Source organism: Calliphora vicina, chromosome 1 (genome assembly GCF_958450345.1).
Source record: "Calliphora vicina chromosome 1, idCalVici1.1, whole genome shotgun sequence".
Lineage (NCBI taxonomy): Eukaryota > Metazoa > Arthropoda > Insecta > Diptera > Calliphoridae > Calliphora > Calliphora vicina.
The window spans coordinates 94,924,135-94,948,108 of NC_088780.1; the positions used below are offsets into that span (position 1 = coordinate 94,924,135).

A 23,974-nucleotide genomic window follows, 5' to 3' on the forward strand; every position below is an offset into this window, starting at 1 on the left:
AGTGCTGAATCTTATATACCATTCACCAAATTATACTTCAAAATAAAAATTTTAAATATTTTTAGGTAAACAAAATTTATTTTTTTCCAAAATTGTTTTTTTTTTGGATTTTTTGGGAAAAAAAATATTTTCGAATTGTTTTTAAAAAAAAATGTTGGTAAACAAAATTCGGGTTAAAAATATTTTTTCCGATTTTGACCCATTGTAGGTCCAACTTACTATGATCTTATATACGTCGTTGCAAAGGTCTTTGAAATATCTACGTATCCATATTGTCAATATTAATGACTTAGTAATCCAGATATAGGTCAAAAATAGATCAAAAATCGAGGTTGTCCTGGTTTTTTCCTTATATCTCAGCCATTTGTGGACCGATTTTCTCGATTTTAAATAGCAACCGAGCCGGAAGAATTCCGAAGATATTGATGGCTTCGGATAGTTGATTACAACAGACAGACGGACAGACATACTAACGGACATGGCTTAATCGAAGAAATCCGGAGATATTCATTTATGAATCATGTATGTAAGTTATTTGGGGATTCGGAATGCTGATTTCAACAGACAGACGGATCCAGAATATATATATTGTGGAAATTACAAATGGAATGACAAACTTCGTACGAAGGTGAAGAGTATAAAAAAATAGCTAAATACTATCTGAAGGTTCATCGTCACACTGTTTTGAAAACCATTAAACAGTATAAGGAAGACTTGAACATTGAAACAAAAACCTGGATCTGGAAGAAAAAAAGATATTGGTAAGCAAAATAAGTTGGACAACTCTTTAGAAGAGCACCCACCACTTCTATCATAAAAGCAGCTCGTAAATTTTGTGCGCAGACCCAAAATGGGGGGTGGAAGTTGTATAAAGTTCAGAAAGTTCCAGATCGAAATGCGGTAAAGAACTTAGAATCAAAATAACGAGCGAAAAAATTGAGGTCAAATTTTACCTGTTGTGTGATGTATGATGAAATTGTATGTGGCTGATACACTAGGTAATGACTAGGGGGCGGATTTATATGCAAATGCATGTTTTTTCTCGAACGTCCAAATACAATGTAGACTAATTATGTATCCGAATCGCACATTTTGCTGCAAAATGGCATCGATTTGTTAATGCATATTTTTGCATATTTTATTGATAATGCATATTTTGTTATATTTTACCTCAAAATGCATATTTATATACATATTATGGCAATTTTTAATACAAATATAATTTTTTGTCGTTAATGGGCAATACATTGTTTCGATTGTCATAGAAATAGCAGTAAATTTGATCGACTAACTTTTTTCGACATCGAGAAACTGAAATTTAAAAATCCATTAAATGTGTCGAAAACATTCATATTTGTTCTCATTGCAAATTCGATTTATAAGAGATTTCGTTATCGAAAGAATTTGTAACTTCACCTACACAGTAACCGCTCCAAGCCGTTCTACGAGACTGTCGTAAACTAGTGATTTTGGATAACTTAGATACAAATGCACTACAAAATTAACGTTTAAAGTCCCTACACTATAGATTACATAGAGACACTTAAGTGACAATTGTCTTTATGATAGATTACATGGGATGTATAAAGTAACCAATTGACTTCTCTCTGCATTACAAATAGCACGTCAAAATATATAAATTGAAGTCAGCCAATTTATCAGACATTATTAACAATTTCCGTCTATAAGGGTACATTTACTAATTGCTTAATTGCTGGGTTATTACGAGATACAAATTAAGGTTGGATGCTACTTTACAGCATGATCAAAATATTGATGATTTTAAAAAGAAAGTCACAATATAGAAGCTCTATGGCTATAAACAAGTATTCATACCAAGATATTACAATTAATATAAATATCCATCGTTTTTTCAGAAGAAAAGTTATTTTAAAAATAGTTTTAGAACTTTAATTGTTTAATTCCTGGTATAATTTAAAGAGTTCTAACTGCTGGCAACAGTGTTGTGCATTTGTTGGACATTTCGAAATCCATACTTAATTATTTTATGTTTCTGCACAAAAATATAAGTGCATATTTCTTAAATTTTTAGGTCATATTTTGATTTTTTTGAAGCATATTTTAGGCGCATATTTTCCAATAATAAATGCATAAAAATCCGCCCCCTAGTAATGACTATTAGATCACAGTAACAGTTAAGGCGGCAACGTTCAGGAATCTATTGCGTTTATGCAAATGTTGAAATTACCAACTGAAGAAATATTTTTGATAATACACTATAAGACCTGGTATAAATCAGGGAAGACTCAATATTTCGAATAGATCGGGGGACTAAAAATTAGTAAAACTCTGATTTAAAAAAAAAAAAAAAAACACAAAATTTCACGTGCTGAATTTATGACATCACTCACAAAACATCTGACAGAACAAAAACTAAAAGTTAGAATGGATTTCGTCCTTCGAAGAAAATGTTAACAAATTTGTAACTAAAGTCACAGTTAAATTTAAAAAAAGTATATATAATTACTTTTTGAGATAATTGGTGTTTTGTAATGCATGCCTTGAGGCACTCTTGCGCGTTTAGAGAGTTAAAAACTTGCACTGAAACATCCAAAATATTGTTCTTATTTCGAGGACTGTTTCCATTCTCGCAAAATAAAAATTCGAGGTTTTTGTTTTTAATAACTTATATGTCATTTCTACATATCTGTCATTTATTCTCACTTAGTTATTGAACATTATAGTGTAAACAACAAAGTTTTTTTTGCTTCGAAAATGTCGAATTTTGTGCCAACAATGCGTCATATGCGGAAAGTTTTGCTTTACTGATTTAATTTGAATAAAAGTGCGACTGATTCGTTTGAACTGAGCATTTGCCAAAAAAAAAAAAACCTCCGGAATATGCAGCCAGATATGAAACCGTAATATTCCATCATGTTGAAATACCTGTTAAAAAGTATTTAGAATGAAGTGGTTGGGAAGTTTTGCTTCATCTGGTTTATTGTCCAGATCGTGCCCCGTCCGGCTACTATTTGTTTCGACCGATGCAGAACACTATCTCTGGGATACGCTTCACTTTGGAAGAGTAGTGGAACGAAAAAGTACTATTTGTTCTATCTTTATTGTAACTTAATAGCATTTAGCGCTCTATCTCTTATTCTCACTTGTCTCAGAAGCATATCAGCTAACTTTTATGTCGATTTGTTAAATAATTTAACCTCTAATCAATTTTGAAATATATAAGAATTATACATTTTGCCGATTTTTTTTTTTTTTTTTGTAACACAGATAATCTCAAACGATTTAAGTCTGTATTAATTTTCTCAAGGAAATCATATGTATTAAAAAAGTGGCCATTCCTTCGCACACAAGTTCAAAATAATAATCTGTTAGTTAATTTTTGTATTACTGGAGGAACCAATCTTTAAAATCTTTATCAAAATTGGCTTAATTCATAATTCATAACAAGATACAGATAATGTTTTATAGAAAAATAGATTTTGTTATTGTAAGAAAAACAAAATACATTAAAATTTACACTCAAAGTACTCGCTTGTATCATAAAAACAGTACATTATAAAAACCGTACATTTTTTGTATGAAAAACACTCAAAAATTATTCAAAAACACAGTGATTTTCTTAAAAATATTTTTAAATTTTCTTTCATTCGTGTTCTGAATCAGGCCCTAAAATTTTTTATGAAAATCACTCAGTTTATAAATAATTTCAGATTGTTTTTCATACAAAAAAGTTGTTTTCCTTTCATATTTCTGAATCATAATTTTAAAAAAGAAATGCACATAGAGTGGAAACTAAAAAATAAATTACTCAAAATAATCACACGTACGAGTTTTTGACAACTCAGTTAGGCCGTTGACAGAAGAGTTTCCGATCTATGTGTATTTATCTGAGTGTAACATTTGAACAACAAATAAGGGCCTAATTCAGAAACACGAAAGGAAAACGATTTTAAAATTTTTGTATGAAAAACACTCAAACATTTTTTGAAAACTGAGTGATTTTCATACAAAAATTTTAAAATCGTTTTCCTTTCGTGTTTCTGAATTAGGCCCTAAAACTTAATATATAATTATTTTCTGAGTTTTAAATAAAACTTAAGAAATAAAAATCAGACTGTGATCCGATAGTTTTTTTCCTGCGGTTCCAATTACCTATGTATCTGATTTTTTTATTTGAAATTTCAAGAATAATCATTATTTTCTGTACCTGCCTCATATATGTTGAAAATTCTAATAATTTCTGAGTGTTTTTCATACAAAAAATTTAATTTCCGGCCATAGAGAAATACGTATAGAGCGGAAACTAAAAAAACTCAAATAAAGAAATTATTCAAAATAATCACATATACGAGTGTTGTTTTTGTTTTCATATAGCTTTTTTACTAATACATGGTTTGAGAATTCCGGCACTAAGCTAACGAGTTCTTCTAAAGAACTTCTTTGTTTTAAATATTCTTTTCAGTTTTAAAGTAAATAATTTAAATAGGTATGGCATTTTACAAGTTTAATAATTTAAAATAGCTTACGAAAAAAGCAATATTTGTATTGCTGATGAGCACATTTAATCCTTTAAAAAACAATTTTAACAAATCGGTGTATTTTGTTTAATTTTCACATAAAATCATCACAATTTTAATAGTAGTATGTATTTAACATTTAGCACCAAGTTAAAACAACTTTCTGAATATTTTTTTTTATTGAAAATAAATATTAGATTATACATATGTATGTATGTATTTTCAAGCACCTTTTTTCATTCACACGGCATTAGATTTTTTTTTATCATTTATTAAGTTTAGACAAATAAACGCATACACAAATTTGTGATAAAAATAACGAACTATCGGAATTTAATAAGACCGCAAGACAGTTTTCAATAACAATTTAATTCGATTTTATATTTTTCTTAAAGACAACAACATAAGAAGACAAGTGCCAACTGATAACTAAACAAAACTGAATGAATGAATGGACGACAACTGCATGGACTGACTACTGGCAATGCCAGCCAACAAATTTAACAACTACAACAAGAAAACACATCTTAATATCAATGACTACAACAAAAACCATACAGAAAAAGGGGTTTATATTGGTGACAACCCTCTGTACAATACAATAGACTCGGGTTTGTCTTACTTGGTGGAAAACCTTAACCGGAGAACAAGATTACGGACAGGCGCATTGGAACAAGTGAAAATACAATTTCATTTAACAATTTCAATTCATTCTACTTTTGTTTGTCACTTTTGGAGGTTACAAGTTCAAAGTTCATATACTTTCAGTTAAATACTTTTCAATGAAAATCTAACATTTAACCACAATATAACTTTAATTTGTTTGTATTTTTATAAACATTACCTTATTGATTAGTTTTATTTAATAAAATTTGCCACAAACAATAAATATTAAAACGAAAACACAACACAAGTAGAAACTTTGAAAACAGCCGTGAAAGTCGTGAAAAAAAATCCAAACAGCTGACTTTGACTGAAAATGAGCAATATTGCCACTCATGCACAAATTTACACGTAAACAAAACAAAAAAACGACCTGTTACTTCGCTGCTGTTATAGTTTTCAGCAGTATGGTAATGTTGGGTAATATTAACATTGCTGTCAGTAGAAAAAAAATGTTACAAACTAACTGTATATTTTGTCCACGAATATTCCAATTGGATTTTTACAGTTGCATTTTATAAATTGCATAAAACTTTTATATTATTTTTTACGCACATTCATTAAATTTTATGAATTTCTTAATATTTTAATTTTTTCACACTTTTAACACACGTTTTTTAAGTTTTTTCACCAGCCGACACGAAGCTGCCTCTAAAGAGACCAGCTGTTAACGAGTAACTAAAATATGTTAAAATGATTAGGGGTAGTTAGTAAATGTTAAATGCAACTGCCAGATCGTTACAATAATTGAAATTTAAAAGAGGCCGTTAAAAGGAAATTAAATTTAAAAATGTTTTCAAAATATTTATTTTCTGAAAGAAAAATTGACCACGCCAATTTTTTTTTCGATATACTATGTAAAATCGCATGACGCCTAAATAATTGTTTTTAATGTTCGCAATACATAGCCCGCAAAAGTTTTTACATAAATAAAATTTGTCCACGTCCACTAATACGCCCACTTAATAAATACATCTGCAAAATACATCGGTCTGTGATCAATCATATTTCAGATTTTTTATATAAAAACCCAAAATATCTAAATTCGCTAATAACTTGCAAACAAGCGTTTAATCAACAAAAAGAGCTCGATCTGTGATCAGTCATATTTCTGGACTAAAATCGGTTTTTTATATAAAAACTCAAAATATCTAAATTCGCTAATAACTTGGCCAATAAGCGTTGAATCATGAAAAGACGCTCGATATGTAATCACCAGGGAAACCAAAATATGCAAATGCATGTTTTTCTGGTGAGTCGAATGAGCACATGGATAAGATATTTACACGTTTCAGAACTATTTAAGAATTTTGGCATCGATTTGTTAGTGCATATTTTTGCATATTTTACCCTTAAATACATATTTTTGCATATATTTGTTTTAAGAGCATATTTATGTCATATTTTGCGTTTTTAGAGCATATTTTACTGTTTAATAGCATATTTTGAGTTTATCAAAAACAAATTTTGTCTTACTTATTTTTCGCTGTTGTGTTACAGGTTTTTACTTCCTTTGTTTAAAATTCAAAATTGAAAAATAGATGGCTTTTCACCAAAAAAAAAATTTAAAAAACAGAAATTTTTTTTAAAATTTAAAATAACAATTCGAAAAAATTTTTTATCCAAAAAATGAAAAAACTGAAAAAAAATTTTTGTTCACCTAAAAATATTTAATTTTTTTATTTTGAAGTATAATTAGGTGAAGGGTATATAAGATTCGGCACAGCCGAATATAGCTCTCTTACTTGTTTTAATATAAAATAAGCACTATTTTAATAATAGCTCCATCTAAATATCAAATTTTAGTTCTAATTCAAACTTAACCGTTCTAAGTGTTAAAGAAATGTTGTTTTTAAATTTGCTCCTGTAACATCAGTTGATGTCGAAAGAACATTTTCTATATTTAAAAATGTTTTCAGATCTAATAGACAACGATTTTTATTTGAAAATTTAAGTAAATTTTTTTTGGTTAAAAATTATGTAAAAGTTTGTTTTTTTAAGAGCATATTTTTTAAATTTTAAGAGCATATTTTAAAGTTTTTACTGCATATTTAAAGCGCCTAAAACGCTTTTTTTAGAGCATATTTCCGGTTTCCCTGGTAATCACTCATATTTCTGACCAAAATTCGATTTTTTATATAAAAACTCACAATAGCTTAAATCGATAATAACTTGGCCAATAAGCGTTTAATTAAGATAAAGAGCTCGATCTGTGATCACTCATATTTCTGACCAAAATTCGATTTTTTATATAAAAACTCAAAATATCTAAATTCGCTAATAACTTGGCCAATAAGCTTTTAATCAAGAAAAGGAGATCGATCTGTGATCAATCATATTTCTGACCAAAATTCGATTTTTTATATAAAAACTCAAAATATCTAAATTCGCTAATAACTTGATCAATAAGCGTTTATTCAAGAAAAGCAGCTCGATCTGTGATCAGTCATATTTCTGGACTAAAATCGGTTTTTTATATAAAAACTCAAAATATCTAAATTCGCTAATAACTTGGCCAATAAGCGTTTAATCAAGAAAAGCAGCTCGATCTATGATCACTCAATTTTTTTGACCAAAATTCGATTTTTTATATAAAACTCAAAATATCTAAATTCTCTAACTTGGCCAATAAGCGTTTAATCAAGAAAAAGAGCTCGATCTGTGATCAGTGATATTTCTGACCAAAATTCGATTTTTAATATAAAAATTCACAATAGCTTAAATCGATAATAACTTGGCCAATAAGCGTTTAATCAAGCAAAGGAGCTCGATCTGTGATCACTCATATTTCTTAACAAAAATCGATTTTTATATAAAAACTCAAAATAAAAAAACCGCTTCTCACAAATTCACAAATCGAACACAAGCATTTTTTTAACTTGGACGTCTTTTGAATTTCGAATAAATAAATGTATTTGCCAGATATCTAGAAAAGAATCTAATGCTGTAAAAATCAAAGTTGAGCAATAAGAAAATTATTTTTTGTCAAATTAAAATTGAAAAATAAATAAATCCAGCGGCCCCTGGAAGTTTGTGCGGACCACCATTTAAAAACCGTTGTCCCAGATTAACAGAATAATGTTAAACATATTAAATTTTTTCACTTGTATTTATTTATTTACAAATAACTTTAACTACGAAACTAATGTCATTTTTCTTGGTTAAATATACATATTAAAATACTGTCGATTGGGCTAAATAATTTTTTTTGTGTAAATATTAGTAAATAGAAAAAAAAGCACCAATATACAAATTATATATCACAGCCCTGAACTTAATGCATATTAAAAATTATAAAGAAAAATAAAATAATTCCTTAAAAACTAAACTTATTACAATGAAAAATATTTAAAAACAATTACTGTATCAAAATAAATTAAATATGTATTATAAAAAAAACTACTTAAAAATCAATGGGAATTTTTTATGATTTGTTAATTTTTCTGTCGAAATTGTTACAATCTCAAAATAATTGCATTTTAAATCAGGTGCAATTACAATTGAACTACGATTGTAATTGTTGCTGTTGTAGTTTCTGTTCATACTGCTGCTGATGTTGAGCTACAACCGAAGTTATAACATCTTGCGGCCAATAATCTTGATTGTCACTCGTTACTAACAATTCGCGCATGCCATAGCGTTGTCTATAAAACAAATTAAATATAGTAGATTTAATTGAAAGTCATTAGCAACATTTAACAATAGAAAGTTAAAAAAATTCTTTTAAACTAATAAATATTTATTAATTCCACTTACTTTATGTGACTGCGCCAAACAACTAAGGCGGCATATAAACCAATGGACACCAAGGCCATCACTACCAATATGATGCTTAAAATCAAATGATTAGTGGCTATAGCTTCTTTGGCCACTCTTTTCTCTTCCTCGGCATTGACTTCGATATTTTCATTTATGAAATTATCTGTATTTAAGGTTATGGCTGGCCCTCTAAAAAATTTATTAAAAATTTAGATAAATGATTATTGTATTTTTAAATTTATTTTACCTATAACGTTCTTCTAGTTCCACATCTTCTTTTTTCACTTCACCCGATTCCAAAATTTCTACATCATATTTCAAACTAGCAAAAATTGTGGATTTTTTTAAATCGGCCATCATGTCTTCATCGCGATGTGTAAACGTGGGTTCTGACGGATTTGCCACTGGAGAGTCCTGCAAAAAAAGACAAATATTTAGGAAATTAAAACAACTTTAATAAATAAGCATTCTATAAACTACTGGTTTGTTATTAAATAAAATATAAAACAACAAATGCAATTTGTTTCGCTTTGTTCTTCCGAAATGATTTGAGAGCACTTCTGGAACTCCGAACTATTTTGAAGACCAAGAATTGGAGGCATTACACGGTGGGGCAGAATCGAAATTTTTTGAAAATAAATCTGGCATTTCTAAACTGCTGGTCCGATCGGGAATTTGACGTGGACGTAGCCAAGGGGTATTCGAGTTTAAGTTATTAAAATGGAACCTACAATTGATCCTGGGGCGGCACTTTGGGGGCTCAAAGTAGGGTACCTTCGACATGTAAAATTTGTAAACACGTGCAATTTTTTTTGTTTCCCAACCGAATTCAAAGATTTTTATATTTTTGGAAAGCGCTAGGTCTTGAAAAAATCTCTTATAATTTTTAAGTTATAGGCATTTCAAGAGCTTTTAAAATCATTGGGAGCTACTATAGCAGTGAAATTGGGTATAATACGAATTTAAGTCGAGAGATTTCAAAATACGATTTTGTCCTATCATGTCCGAAATTATGCTTGAACGCTATCATAAATTTTGGACCGAATCATTACTTGTGATAAAAAAATGGATCTATTACAATAAAACGAAACGTAAGAGATCGTATGTGAAGCCTGACCAATCAGCCGAATCGATAAAAAGAGTCCTATTCATTATGAGCTGCTGAAATCTGACCAGACCATCACACAGAATTTGTACCGAATGCGACTGATTCGTTTGAAACGAGCAATGGCCGAAAAACGGCAGACATGAAACCATGTGGCCAGACATGAAACCATAATATTCCATCATGATATTCCTTTTAAAAAGTATTTAGAATGAAGTGGTTGGAAAGTTTTGCCTCACCCGCTTTATAGTCTCGATCGTGCCCCGTCCCATACGCTTCACTTCAGAACAGAGTATCTTATATTGGCTTGATTCGTTATTGGCCTCAAAAGATAAGAAGTTCTTTATGCGTGGAATTCATATGTTGCTAAAAAGATGGGAAATGGTCGTAGCTAACAATGGAGAACTATATTCGGCTGTGCCGAATCTTATATAAACTTCACCAAATTATACTTCAAAATACAAATTTTAAATATTTTTAGGTAAACAATTTTTTTTTCATAAAGTTGTTTTCTTCATTTTTTGGAAAAAAAAACTTTTTTCAAATTGTTATTTTAAAATTTAAAAAAAAAAATATTCTTTTTAAAATAATTTTTTTTTGTGAGAAAAAAAAAATCAGGTTAAAAAATATTTTTTCCGATTTTGACCCATTGTAGGTCCAACTTACTATGATCTTATATACGTCGTTGCAAAGGTCTTTGAAATATCTATCATTAAATATCCATATTGTCTATATTAATGACTTAATAATCCAGATATAGGTCAAAAATCGAGGTTGTCCTGGGTTTTTCCTCATATCTCAGCCATTTGTGGACCGATTTTGCTGATTTTAAATAGCAAACTTCTCGAAAGCATGTCTGACAGAATTATTGAAGATTTGAATCCCGAAGATATCCGGGGTCTTCAGAAAATTGATTTCAACAGACAGACAGGAAGGACATGTCTTAATCGAATCCGCTATCTATAAGGATCCAGAATATATATACTTTATAGGGTCGGAAAATTATTTTGTGGAAATTATAAACGGAATGACAAACTTATATATACCCTTCTCACGAAGGTGAAGGGTATAAAAACTAAAAATTTAAAAAAATTCCGCAAAATTTAAAAAAATCCAAAATTATTACTTCAGAACATGAGTTTTCAGAATAAAGTTTTTACTTTTTTTAAAGAAAATATACTGAAATTGGTGCAATGAAATGGCATCAGGTAGTTGTCATATGTTTTTTCTCTCAAATTCCAAGCGTTTCGTCCTATGATTCGCATTTTGATTGATTAAGTACAATCAATTTAGTTTATAGTATGTTTTTAATTAATATTTGGACATCCAATACCGATGATATTTGAAATAACAAAGTTTCATTCATTGAAATCTGTCCAGATTTGTAAAATTTACAAGCTGTACAAATTTCTCTAATCAGAGTTGCTCGATTATCAGGGTGGTCACAAATTTAATTTTCTTAAAGCCTATCTGATCGTCTAATGGCGCCATAAAAAATTTAAACAATATTTATTAAACATGACTTTAATTTTTAAATAGTAATTTGTGGGTGGTGGATATTTAAATAAATAAATTTTAAACTATAGTTTTGTAATTAACTTACTATATTTAAAATAATGAAAATTTCCGGGAAATCGGAAAATTAAGGAAGTTAATAAAATATATGTAGATATATTAATTAAACAAAACTTCTTAAAACTAAATAAATACATAATTTTATTTATGCACAAATTTCATTTAAATCAACATAAAACTTAATACACATATTGACGTTCTAACTTTTCTTTTTTTATTTTCTAAAAATAGACAAACTAACTGTATTATTAATTAAAAATTGACAAAAACCCCGCACAACTTTCACTATTAGAGTAAAGAAACATAATAATAGTAATATTTATATAGTGAACGTGATTAAATTTCCGTAAACAAAATAAATACGATACTTATTCATTCAATACAATTTAGAATTTACTTTATACGGTTGTCTACAACAGTTCCAAGTTGTTCATACATTTAAAATAATGTCACATGTTTGCCGTGGGAAATTCACGTACATATTACAATAAATATGTATAAATGATTGTTAAATTACAACCTATATAAGTATTTTAAAGTTTGTATTCAAAATTCAGTACTGTATTGAACACATTTTATTAAATTTTAACTCATTAATTTAAAAATGTCAATTGATCAAAAGAGTAAGTTGATATTTCTTTAACTGCGAAGAACTGTTTTATGTAAATTTTGTAAATGATATGAAAATAAGAATTTGTATAAACATTTTAAATAAATTATTGAAAACAATACATGTGATATAAATCTTCAGCCTCCAAATTTAATATACTGTAACCACCATCATGTTTGCTGTAACCATTTTAACATTTTTAATAGTTTTTGATCAATACTATGGTCAATGTAATTATGTATTTATTGTATTATGTAATTATTGCGGTAATTATAATATGGCAAAGTTACGATTCACATGATTGTAACAATCGTATATATGATTGCAGTAAATAAGTATATGTTTGTTACAACCATTTTTATGATGAAGTATTAACCTTCATCATAAAAATGTTGTTGTTCTTGTCTTTGGATATCATAATCTGTTTTAGTTTTAATTATAAACTAAAATATCAAAAATGTGCATTTCGAAGTGCTTCAAAATTAAAAGTTACGTTCTAGCAAACGGTAACCTTTTCACCGTTTTGAATCGGTATCTAACCTTGATGTAGAGTATCAAATGATCTCCGTAAAGCATCCAAAAATATTTACTAGTTAAATATTTATTTTAACGCAAAATTGCAAAATTCACATTAAAGATAATATTATATTTACTCGTAATTACCTTTTGCTTATCTGAAAATCAGGCCATTCAAATATAAACATGTTTTTTTTGAGAATTGTGATCTTGATAATGATCTTGTTGGAATAAATCTTTTCACCGAAACAAACGATAAACTAATAAATCTTGGTAATTATTTAAAAACAATTTATTTGTAAGTTAAATCAACTGTTACAGCAGGCACAACAAATAAATTAAATAAATTTAATTAGAATATAAAGCACCTTAATTTACATATACACAAATATTGTAGTTATAACATTTGTTTTAAAAACAATCTCTATATCACAGTACAACACATGATTTTGGGACTCAATTCTGACAATTGCACGTGAAAGTAGACCCAAAAATAAGAACTTCTGCATCATTAGTTTTGTCAAGTTGGCTGCCGTATTAATTTAATGGCCTTACGATTTTTTTTTCCTCAAGGTGGATTTTTATCACTTTTTCTATATTTTAGCACGGTTATATCTCGTATACCGTACGGAATATCTCTTTTGTGGCTGAAGCAAAGTTGTAGATATTGAATAGTAGAAAAAAAGTACGGAACATACCTACCCGAAAAAGGTGCATCCAGTGCCTTAAAAATCGCAAAAATGCGCATTTTTTAAAATTTTTTACCAATTTTTCACTTTTTTTGTTCAATAGCTGGATTACAAATGCAATTATGGACTGATCACCATGAAATTAGGTCGTGTGATTTGTGTCTATATAAAAGTTATTTATCATGAATTTTGTATGTATACCATCATTTTTAACACTTTAAAGTGCTGGTCTTATATGGGAGCTATGAATAATTATGGACCGATCATAATAAAATTTTTTGACATGAATTTTGTATATATAAAATTTATTTGGAGCTAAATTTGTGTATATACATATATAAATAATACATTTATAACCGATAAAGTCCAATTTCGGGAGGACATTTGTATGGGGGCTAGGTGAAATAATGAACCGATTTCAGCCAATTTCAACAGTGTTCGTCGTTGGGCCGAACAAATTATATGTACCGAATTTGTTTATGATCGGTCCATAATTAGTCATAGCTCACATATAAGACACGCTTCCGAAAATCACTTTAAAGTGAATAAATCTGTTAAAAATTATGGTATACATACAAAATTCATGATAAATTACTTTTATATAGACACAAATCACACGACCTAATTTCATGGTGATCAGTCCATAATTGCATTTGTAATCCAGCTATTGAGCAAAAAAGGTGAAAAATTGGTAAAAAATTAAAAAAAATGGGCATTTTTGCGATTTTTAAGGCACTGGATGCACCTTTTTCGGGTAGGTATGTTCCGTACTTTTTTTCTACTATTCAATATCTACAACTTTGCTTCAGCCACAAAAGAGATATTCCGTACGGTATACGAGATATAACCGTGCTAAAATATAGAAAAAGTGATAAAAATCCACCTTGAGGAAAAAAAATTCGTATGGCTATTAAATTAATACGGCAGCCAACTTGACAAAACTAATGATGCAGAAGTTCTTATTTTTGGGTCTACTTTCACGTGCAATTGTCAGAATTGAGTCCCAAAGCAATGAACTGAAAAATGTTGTACTGTGTATTGTACAATTTCAGACAAGAATCGTGACTTTAATAAAATATTTTTTGTTTGAGTTTCTCTCAAATGACATCAATTATTATTTGTAGCAAAATAAATGTGAATCTCATTTCTACCTTATTAAATTTAAGCTAACAATTTTTTTAAGTAAACAAAAATATAACGCATATATTTTTAATTTAAATATTTGTTTAGAGATTCCCTCACAGTCTAAAGTAGTTTTTTGTTGTTTATCTTTGCTACCGATTTATGATTCATTTGGCGTTAAACTAACCCACCCCTCTCCAATGGAGGTAAATTTTCCATACAGTTTTGTTTTAAGAAAAAAATTAATTTCGTCATCAATTTAATTTTTTATTTATTCAAATTCTTTGGAATTTTAGTTATGTGGTATTATTATTCTTAAAGGTTGTGCCACTAAATTCAAGTGTAAATCACTTGTGTAAAATACCTCAAATATTATGACTCATTTGCGGTTTAAAATTCATGAAAAACGTTTTAGTACGTAAATATTTACACGTAGTGTTTGAGAAGGAGGATATATTAATGTTTGTCTTAAGTATTTTTGATCTTTTAAGGAAGTTGAAGAAGTGTGCCAAAATTATTCATATACATAAATGTTTAGCAAATGATTTAAACTTTTATATAAGAACAAATACTTATTTGTATTTTATCATAACATATTTACATATATTTTTAAAGCCGACAAACGTTTTAAGATCTTATCTGATTGGATATGATATTAACAAGAATTTGAATATAATTGTAACCAGTCATCTAAAAATTTGTTGATATATTTCCTTTGAATTTTGAGATTTATAATGAAAGATGTTATTATTACACCATTTCCAGTTAAAATTGAGATTTTTTTTTAAATAAATTGAAGTACACAAATTAGAAAGTGCAAAACGAATATTCATTATTTTAACCGGTTATCAACAATGTTGATAAGCATTATTTGTAAGTATGGAAACTCTAAATGTTTAAGCTGCTAACATTAACATTGAAGCTCTATAGAGCGAATTCTATAGAATTCGAACATTCTAGTTTAGTCCGTTAAGATCATTCATGAAGCTACTGGAAGCAAGATGGCGCTGTGTATAAATAGTGGCAGCAGTTGCTGTCGGTAGTTGGTTTATCATAGGCGCTGTTAGAGTTAACATCAACTGCATTCTTGTACATTATAAATTGTAATTTAAGTGCGTGTATTATTGTGAATTATAAAAGTATATTTGTTGTTGTGTAAATTTGAATAAATAAAGAGTTGTTACAATGTTTAACTACTAAACTGATTTTATTTACAATCAAAAGAATACGGTTTATTTTAAGGAATAAACCACCTTTTTTAAAAGGTAAAAACGTGACACTATTACAGCCTTTATGTTTTCATTACTTTTTAAAAAATTAAAACAAAAATCAGCCACAATTGAATGAAGAATAAATTATGTTCATTCAATTTGAATTTAAAATTCATTTATGATATGCCTACGGACAATTTATAAGAAAGGGTTAGTATAGATCAACAATTTCTTAAAACGCGTGTGCAGTTTTTATAGAGGAAAAATGGTATGAACCTATTCTAAATGTTTTATTATTATTTTAAACCTTAATACTTAGTACAAACTTACCCTTAGTATCGAGTTATTTTTATTAAGATCGTCGAGTTCTTCCAGACTTTCAATAATATTTTCTTCCTTGACAACTGTTGGACTCGCCAGACCTGTTAATTAAATAGAATGTAACAAAAGTTAGAAGCTGTAAGTTTATCGGTTTAAATATATAGACTGTTTTTAAATTTTATTGGATTTGAAAAACAATTTTTTAAGATTAAAACAAAGATCTTTAAGTTTTTCTTTTACTTAAGTAAAATTTATACCTTAGGTGAAGTTAATTAAATTTCAGCCACTGTATTTCACAATTTTGCACACATTAGTTCTAAGTATTCTAAAATTATACTGTAAAGTATGGCGAAAATCGGACAACATTTGTCCCTAGACCCCAAATAAGGTCCCCCTCAGAAAATGTCTTAAAATAATATTTATCGTGATGGAATTGGACATAAAAAAGTTTTATATAAACCTAAATCTTTCTACTAACTATTGTAAGGAATGGAATTTTGCATAACAACTTTTGAACAATTTGGTCCTACTACACCTTAACTTCAAAAATATATAATTTATAGTTTTTCACTTCCTTTGAGAAGTGATAATAAATTAAGGTCTAGGGAAATATTAGGATCCATTGACATTTTTAAAAAAACTATAAAATTATTCAAAATGTATTTCGATTTCATCGAAATATCATGATAAACATATAGTTTACCCATCTAGGTCTAAGATGCAGCAAGATAAAAACACTTTCTCTAGAAATGTGCCTTAATAAATTACAAATAAAAAATGCATTTAAATATAAAGAAAACTTAAAAATGTGTTTAAACAAATTGTTATCTTTTTTATTATGCATAATTAAATAAAACAAGTAACTAAAAAAGGCCAGCTGTTATTTCAATCTAATAAAAAAAATTAATATTCAATTTGGATTTATTAGAAATTGTTGAAATAATTTTTTTTATCTCATAAAGCTTAGATTTATTTTTATTTTTTTGGGTCAATTTAATGCAAATCGGATTTTTTTCTTAACTGAAAACAATTCAAATTTGATTTATGATTTATTTAGAAAAATTCCAACACCTGTTGCATACAAAAACAACTTTTTAGTTAATTCTTTCATTTTGAATTATTTAAGTCGTTTTTTAATACCAAAATTTTTATTTTGTGGTTTTTACCTAATGGCTGACATAAATTATTGACTACTGTTTATATGCATGAAGAAGAGCTTACGACGTAGTCATTCGTATTCTTTAGATCTTTATGGGTTTTTAAATATTCAAATGAAACCTATGTATTGTAAAAGTGACTCATTTCTTTATGATGGGTATTTTGTGTAATTAGGTCTACATCATATACTGGTATTTATCAGAATGCAACAATAATAAAATAATCATTGTTTAAATTGTTATCAGACAATTTTATTAGTCTTCATTTCATTAATTAATTTAAGCAATATGATTCAAATATTTTGTTTAAATTAATTTTACCAAGATTTCTTTTTTCTTTATTTGTTAAACACAAAGAACTGTTTTATATTAACTCGTGTAATGAACTAAGTTTATTGTCTTTTATTATTATAAAATAATTTACTATACAAGCATTTAAGATCATTAAAATACTTAATAGTTAAAATGGTGTCATTAAACTAATTGATGGCTAAATTATTGTTTTAAATGTCATTGTAAATTTTAATATTAATTTTTAAGTTTTCCAGTTCATGTTAAGTATGGTGTTAATTTTTAGCTCAATCCGACTACTTTAACTAAAATTATCGTAAATAACGTTAGCTCTGAAATGCCGTTACCAATAACCCTCGTCAATACTTGACAATTATTTATCATAACAATTAATGACGTTTGTTGTCAAGACAAAGTTGTCTGAGCAAAAGCACTAACAATTTTGTTATAACGAATCAATAAAACTAACAAATGGTGACTATACCTGATAATTTTTTATCTTGACAACCATTTTGACGTTTATCATGATAATAATTTATCAATAGAGTTTATTGAAATATATAGAAGCTGCAATGTAATATATTATGTAGCACCTTTTTATACCCACCACCAAATAAGATATACATATATTGATATCGTGATTCCTTTTGTAGTATATCTATGTACATATTTCTCGCAGATCCACATTTCTATATCTATTCTGAGTTCTCATAATATTCTAAGACCATCTAGATATGCACGCCGGTCTGTCTATTGAAAACACGATATGGCCCAAATGGAATGAGCTTGCTAGATGAAATTTTCCACTATACTCTCTGTTGATAAGTATTGTTAAGTATTTAAAATGGGCGAAATCGGTTCATGATTTCACCTAGCCCCCATACAAACGTCCCCCCGGGATACAGTTTCAGCAATCATAAATATATTGATTAAAAATTTATAAAATTTTGCACAAATTAGTTCTAAGTATGTACTCGGAAAATTTCGACATAAATCATTTAAAGTTTTAACAAATTAATCCGTCTATCAGATTCTCTACAGTTCGGACCATAACTGATTCAAGTCGGACAAACATGTTAAACATATAATCAGACATCGTGAATTTTATAAATAATCTCAGTCTGGTCGAAATTATCGTTATCAAAAGCGTTTCTGTCGCCATTTGTATACCCTTCACTATGAGTGGTAATAGTCATTCCGTTTGTAATTTTTACATATTTCATTTACGATCCCATAAAGCGGAGTCGATATGCCACGTATGTTGAAATCAACTTTCCGAAACTCCCAAATAATGATGGATACATCAATATAGTCCCGCTTAGACCCCTTTCAGACTAGGCAATTTAGTTGCGCATGTCTGTTGCCCAACAACAAAACAGCATGTAAAATTTTCTTCTCCTTAACCCGACATTACCTCTGTCATCTACAAACACAAGAGACTTGCGCAACTAAATTGCCTAGTGTGAAAGGGGTCTTAGATTGCTGTTTAAATATGCATAAATTTGCTCACAAATGCCTGAACATTTTTTTCAACAAAGAAATAGAGTTTAATCCCCTACTTTTTTTAACAAAAATTTTATCAATCTTTATCCTACTTTGGTGATGGTCTGTTCTGTTACTAGTTTTCTTCTTTTCCTCCTCCCCTCCCATTTTCTCAATCTCTGGTCTCGCACGTATTTGCCTGAATTCGCCCCGACACCACCTTGTATATAAATTCGCCTTGGTGTTAGCTTTATCAAACGGGTCAGTGAATGTTTGATCATTACTTTCCATTACTCTTTACTCGTTTAACGAATGACCAAAAGCTTTTACTGCCCCAAGAAGCAGTAAGAAAGTTCTTTAAGATTGACCCTAAATGATTGGGCAAAGTATTGACTTTCTTATTATTTTTAAATCATTAGTGTGTAATTTAGCAGGAACGATCAAATGAAACCATTAATTCAGGAGGAAATTCCAAATTATACATATAACATGACAGAAATTAATATCTTTGAAGATGCTGGACATGATCATATTCCACTTTGGTCCGGAATGTTTATTTGGAATCGCACAAGTATATGCTAGACGGATTATTAATTGGGTTGTATTGAAAATCACAGTCCAATGGAGTAATTTATCTGTGCTTAGGTCAATTTGAACAACATTGCGTCGAAACAATGCAGACTATTGCAAGATACATGACGAGAACTCTGAACTATGAATTTGCGATTGCATTGAGTACCACGAAAGTTAAGTGCAAATAGGATAATGGAATTCATATGAAGCCAGTGCCAATTGTGTTGAATTTAAGAGCTGCACAAAAGATCATATGGGTCGCGGTGCATAATAATAATATTGAAGAACAAAATTATGTAGATTGTAAAAATACTCCTATTAAATTGACATTAAGAGACAGCTTTTACAAGATCATGACTCCATGCAGCAATACATTGGACGGACCTGAATAATTTAACTGCTAAGAATGTAAGCTGTTGAGAGTATAATCTCCAGGTCCAACATGATCTCTTGCAAATAGCTAACACTCCTAAACGTTGAGCCTAAAAACTCTTCCAACTCGACTAACGTTACCTCTAAAATACCTGTGATTGCCGCAAAATGTCGTTACCGATATAACTGGAACTAAACTATCATTGCCGCTAAAATATCACTACCGTTATTTTAAAAACGTGTCCATTGACCTTGATCAAGGCGTATTTAACAAGGTGACAGCAGTGGCGAATTGAAATAAATACAGGCGAATTCCCATATTTTATATGGAGTTTGATATAAATGCGTACCGTCGAATATTTTTTATATGTGTAGTTTGACATTATCGCGTGGCATTTCTATAATCAGCGGTGCTCCCCATGACACCTTATTAAATGCACCTTGACCTTGATTTCCTTCTAAAATACATGCTCAAAAATATTTGTTAAGATTAATTTATTACATTTCTGATTTTGTGTACGAAAATAGGCGATGGGAGGATCCATGTGAAAGCGGACAGCAGTCGGATTTACCATCTCCGATTTTAATGAAATTTACCACATAAATAATATATCCAATATGTTCCTCATATCAGAGACTTTTTCAATGGACACTCATTCCGATGTAAAAATACAGCGATTTGAAAATTTAAAAATTAGTTAAAATTGTCTAAAATTATATACAGATAATTGCCCATAACTTTGAAACTACTCAAAAGCCAGCATAATGTTTGACTCCATTTTAAAGTCAAAGATTTGTCTTTAAAATGATGTGAATAAAATTGTTTACTTCCAAAAGGTTAAAGGTCAATATTCAGAGTATATATTTCAATGTAATAAATATCAAAGATCTCGGTGTTAAAAATTAGTAAAGAACGCGGTATGAGGACATCTAAATTCTCTACTATATACATACGTGCAAAATTATTTTGATGGGGACTTGATTAGTTCAGGAGTTATAAAGAAAAACGTAATTAAAAGTACGTTTTTTCATATAAATTCATATAAAAATTTAGGCACCTGTGTTTTACAACTGTGTTCTGATTTCAATTTGCCAAATTTTTATATGAATTTATATGAAAAGACGTACTTCTAATAACGTTTTTCTTTCTAACTCCTGAACTAATCGAGTCCCCATCGATATAATTTTGCACGAATATAGTAGAGAGTGAAATATATTTGAAAATCTATTTATTTTTCAAACAAAAAACATATGGCTTGAATTTATGTTTCCTTTTTACTGGAGAATGCTTACACTTGCTTTCAACTTGAATTGCAGTAAAAATGCTTATTGGGTTCAATGTTATGGGCAATTATATGTATATAATTTTAGACAATTTTAGCCAATTTATCAATTCGCGATATTTATGAAATGGAAAGGATTTCCGATGAAAAAGTCATTGATTTGATTTTGGAGACGTAATATGTGTGGTAAATTTCATTAAAATCAAAGATGTCAAATCCGAAAATAGCTGTTTTCTGTCCGTTTTAATATGGATTCTCCCCGATGTTAATCAAAATCTCATGTTGGCCTATACAACTTAAACAAAACAATAAAATAATCTTAATGACCTTTTATAGTCAACAATAAATAGTTTATACATGCACTATTTCAACCCAAATGCAAACTTTGTCAAAAGTAATTTTATTGCAAATTTAAATATATGGCCAACACTTATTTTTAAATTGCAAAAAAAAACTTTAAAAGCACTATTTTACTGGCACTATACATTTATTTTAAAATTTAGTGATCCTTGTTTTTTAAAAAAACTATAAAAACTCAACTTTATGGACAAAGAAGGCTGTAGACAAGCTATTTTTTCTTGCCAATTTTAATCACTAACAGCAAAGAAACTTTTAACAGCACAAAAAAAAGGTGAATAATTTATGAGCGAAATCGATAGTGGAAACCAAAAACCAGAAAATATACAAAAACAAAACTTACCAAGATCAGCCAAAACGATAAATGAGAATAAAAATAGTAAAATATGCCATTTAAAAGATGTTGACGACATTTTGTGTAGATATTTTTAAAATGTTTTGTAACTGGAACTGAAGAGAACAAGGCAGACAGACAACAAACAGTGTTTTCACAATTTTATGGTAGTGTGTTTTTCTTTACAGCGGACTTGACACGATAAGGCGTTTAGAAATACTACTCGTATGTTTTTATCGATGCTAGTTAAGCAATTGATATTTATTTTTTGTTATCAATAAAATATTTTGCACAAGAACTCTTTATAAATAAGTGAACGTGATATGATAAAAAATATTTATTAACTTGTTTCTTTTATACAGGTATTAATATGTTTCATGAATTTTTTTCATTTAAAACACTTCGACAGTTGAACAAAGTTATAAATTAACAGCTTTTCTAATATTTATTTTCACTGAATAAAGTATTTTTTTTTTGTTTAACGAATAAACAACAAATGAGTAAACAATGATATATTACGAACTTTGTTTATGAAAACTTAATACTAGCGAAACGTTTTTATGCCGTAATATCGTTCTTGAAGCAACCGTTACGATCGGATATGTAGAGACAACTGTTTTATTAAATGTGGGCTTGAGAGTTTGAGAGTGTTAGCCGCACTTCAACTTGAATATATGAACAAAATAATAACAACAATTAGCTACAAACATGTGGTTTTACCTGTTTTGCTAACTCTCTGAAAATCAGTTGTTCTATAATGATGAGATACAAATATAATTAATATAAATATAAAAGTAAAGGTGTATTTTTATATACACCACAAAAAAAGAGTAGCACAGTATTTAATTTAGACATTCTGTTTGAAACCATCGAAATGCAGTAGTTGACAATACAATGGAAACTTTTCCAAATTGTATTCAATTAATAGATCACAATCAAAAAAATAATCTTAAGCAATTTTTATTTTTTTATAATTCATTTATATGCAATTTTATTCCTATATTAATTAACAACAATAAATTAAAATGTATTTAATTAAATTCTGAAAAATATTTTTTTTAATATTTTTTTTAAAAAAAACTTTTGATGAAAAAAAATTCGGGTTAAACTTTTTTTTCCGATTTTGACCCATTGTAGGTCCAACTTACTATAGCCTTGTATACGTCGTTGCAAATGTCTTTGAAATATCTATCATTAGATATCCATATTGTATACATTAATGACTTAGTCCAGATATATGTAGGTCAAAAATCGAGGTTGTCCTGTTTTTTTTTCGATTTTCTCAATTTTAAATAGCAACCGAGTATGTAAGTTATTTGAGGGCTTCGGAAAGTTGATTTCAACAGACAGACGGGCATGGCTTAATTGACTCCGCTATCTATAAGGATCCAGAATATATACTTTATAGGGTCGGAAAATTATATTGTGGAAATTGCAAACGGAATTACAAACTTATATATACATCTTATATATACCCCTCACAAAGGTGAAGGGTATACATAATAAACGATTTTCTAACACTTTATTAAATTATTTTACAGGTTATTTATAAACTTCTTTTTTCGATTTTCTAAGATGACGGTCCTTTGGATACTCCCGTGAGATAATCCAATAGTAATCTGCCATCATATGTTCATCCCAGCGACATTGGTATCTATCACTATTAAATATTAATGGATCCCTGTTATTCGCTATACGATACAAGATTTTCAAGAAACTTGTAGAAATGACTGTGCAGATAGTGTACTTTATTTAAATGGTCTATAACTTATTCTAGCCGCTAATTCTATCTAAATCATTCATTGAATGTATGAAATCGTTGTCTTTTATTAAAAGTCTTATTTGTGGACCATAAAAAAGATCCTTTTCATACTATGCAATTTAGTTGCGCAGGTATCTTGAGTTTGTAGATACCAGAGGTAATGTAGCGTTGAGGAGAAGAAAATGTTGCATGCTATTGTGAAAGGGGTCAAAGAACAGTTTTTAGTTTTTCTGTACTCAAACCTGGATACTTTCTTGAAAGTAAAGCAAAACATGGTCATCTAATGACTTCAG

At 28.8% G+C, this 23,974-nt stretch overlaps 1 protein-coding gene across 1 annotated transcript; it reads right to left on the bottom strand.

Moving 5' to 3' along the window:
• Positions 1–8,257: 8,257 nt before the first annotated feature.
• Positions 8,258–22,313, bottom strand: LOC135951554 (uncharacterized). The gene is made up of 5 exons (XM_065501264.1): positions 21,929–22,313; positions 16,080–16,171; positions 9,169–9,335; positions 8,919–9,110; positions 8,258–8,806 (listed from the first exon to the last, which is right to left on the bottom strand). Exons 1-5 carry the CDS (start codon positions 21,996–21,998, stop codon positions 8,668–8,670), a joined length of 660 nt encoding a protein of 219 aa, XP_065357336.1. The 5' UTR covers positions 21,999–22,313; the 3' UTR covers positions 8,258–8,667.
• Between the last annotated feature and the right edge of the window lie 1,661 nt (positions 22,314–23,974).

Excerpts from the sequence above, each read along its gene's own strand:
- LOC135951554 (XM_065501264.1), bottom strand. The coding sequence starts at position 21,998 with ATGTCGTCAACATCTTTTAAATGGCATATTTTACTATTTTTATTCTCA. Across the intron at positions 16,172-21,928 it reads TATCGTTTTGGCTGATCTTG|GTCTGGCGAGTCCAACAGTT; the intron begins GTAAGTTTTGTT and ends TTTAATTAACAG. Across the intron at positions 8,807-8,918 it reads GTTTGGCGCAGTCACATAAA|ACAACGCTATGGCATGCGCG; the intron begins GTAAGTGGAATT and ends TTTGTTTTATAG.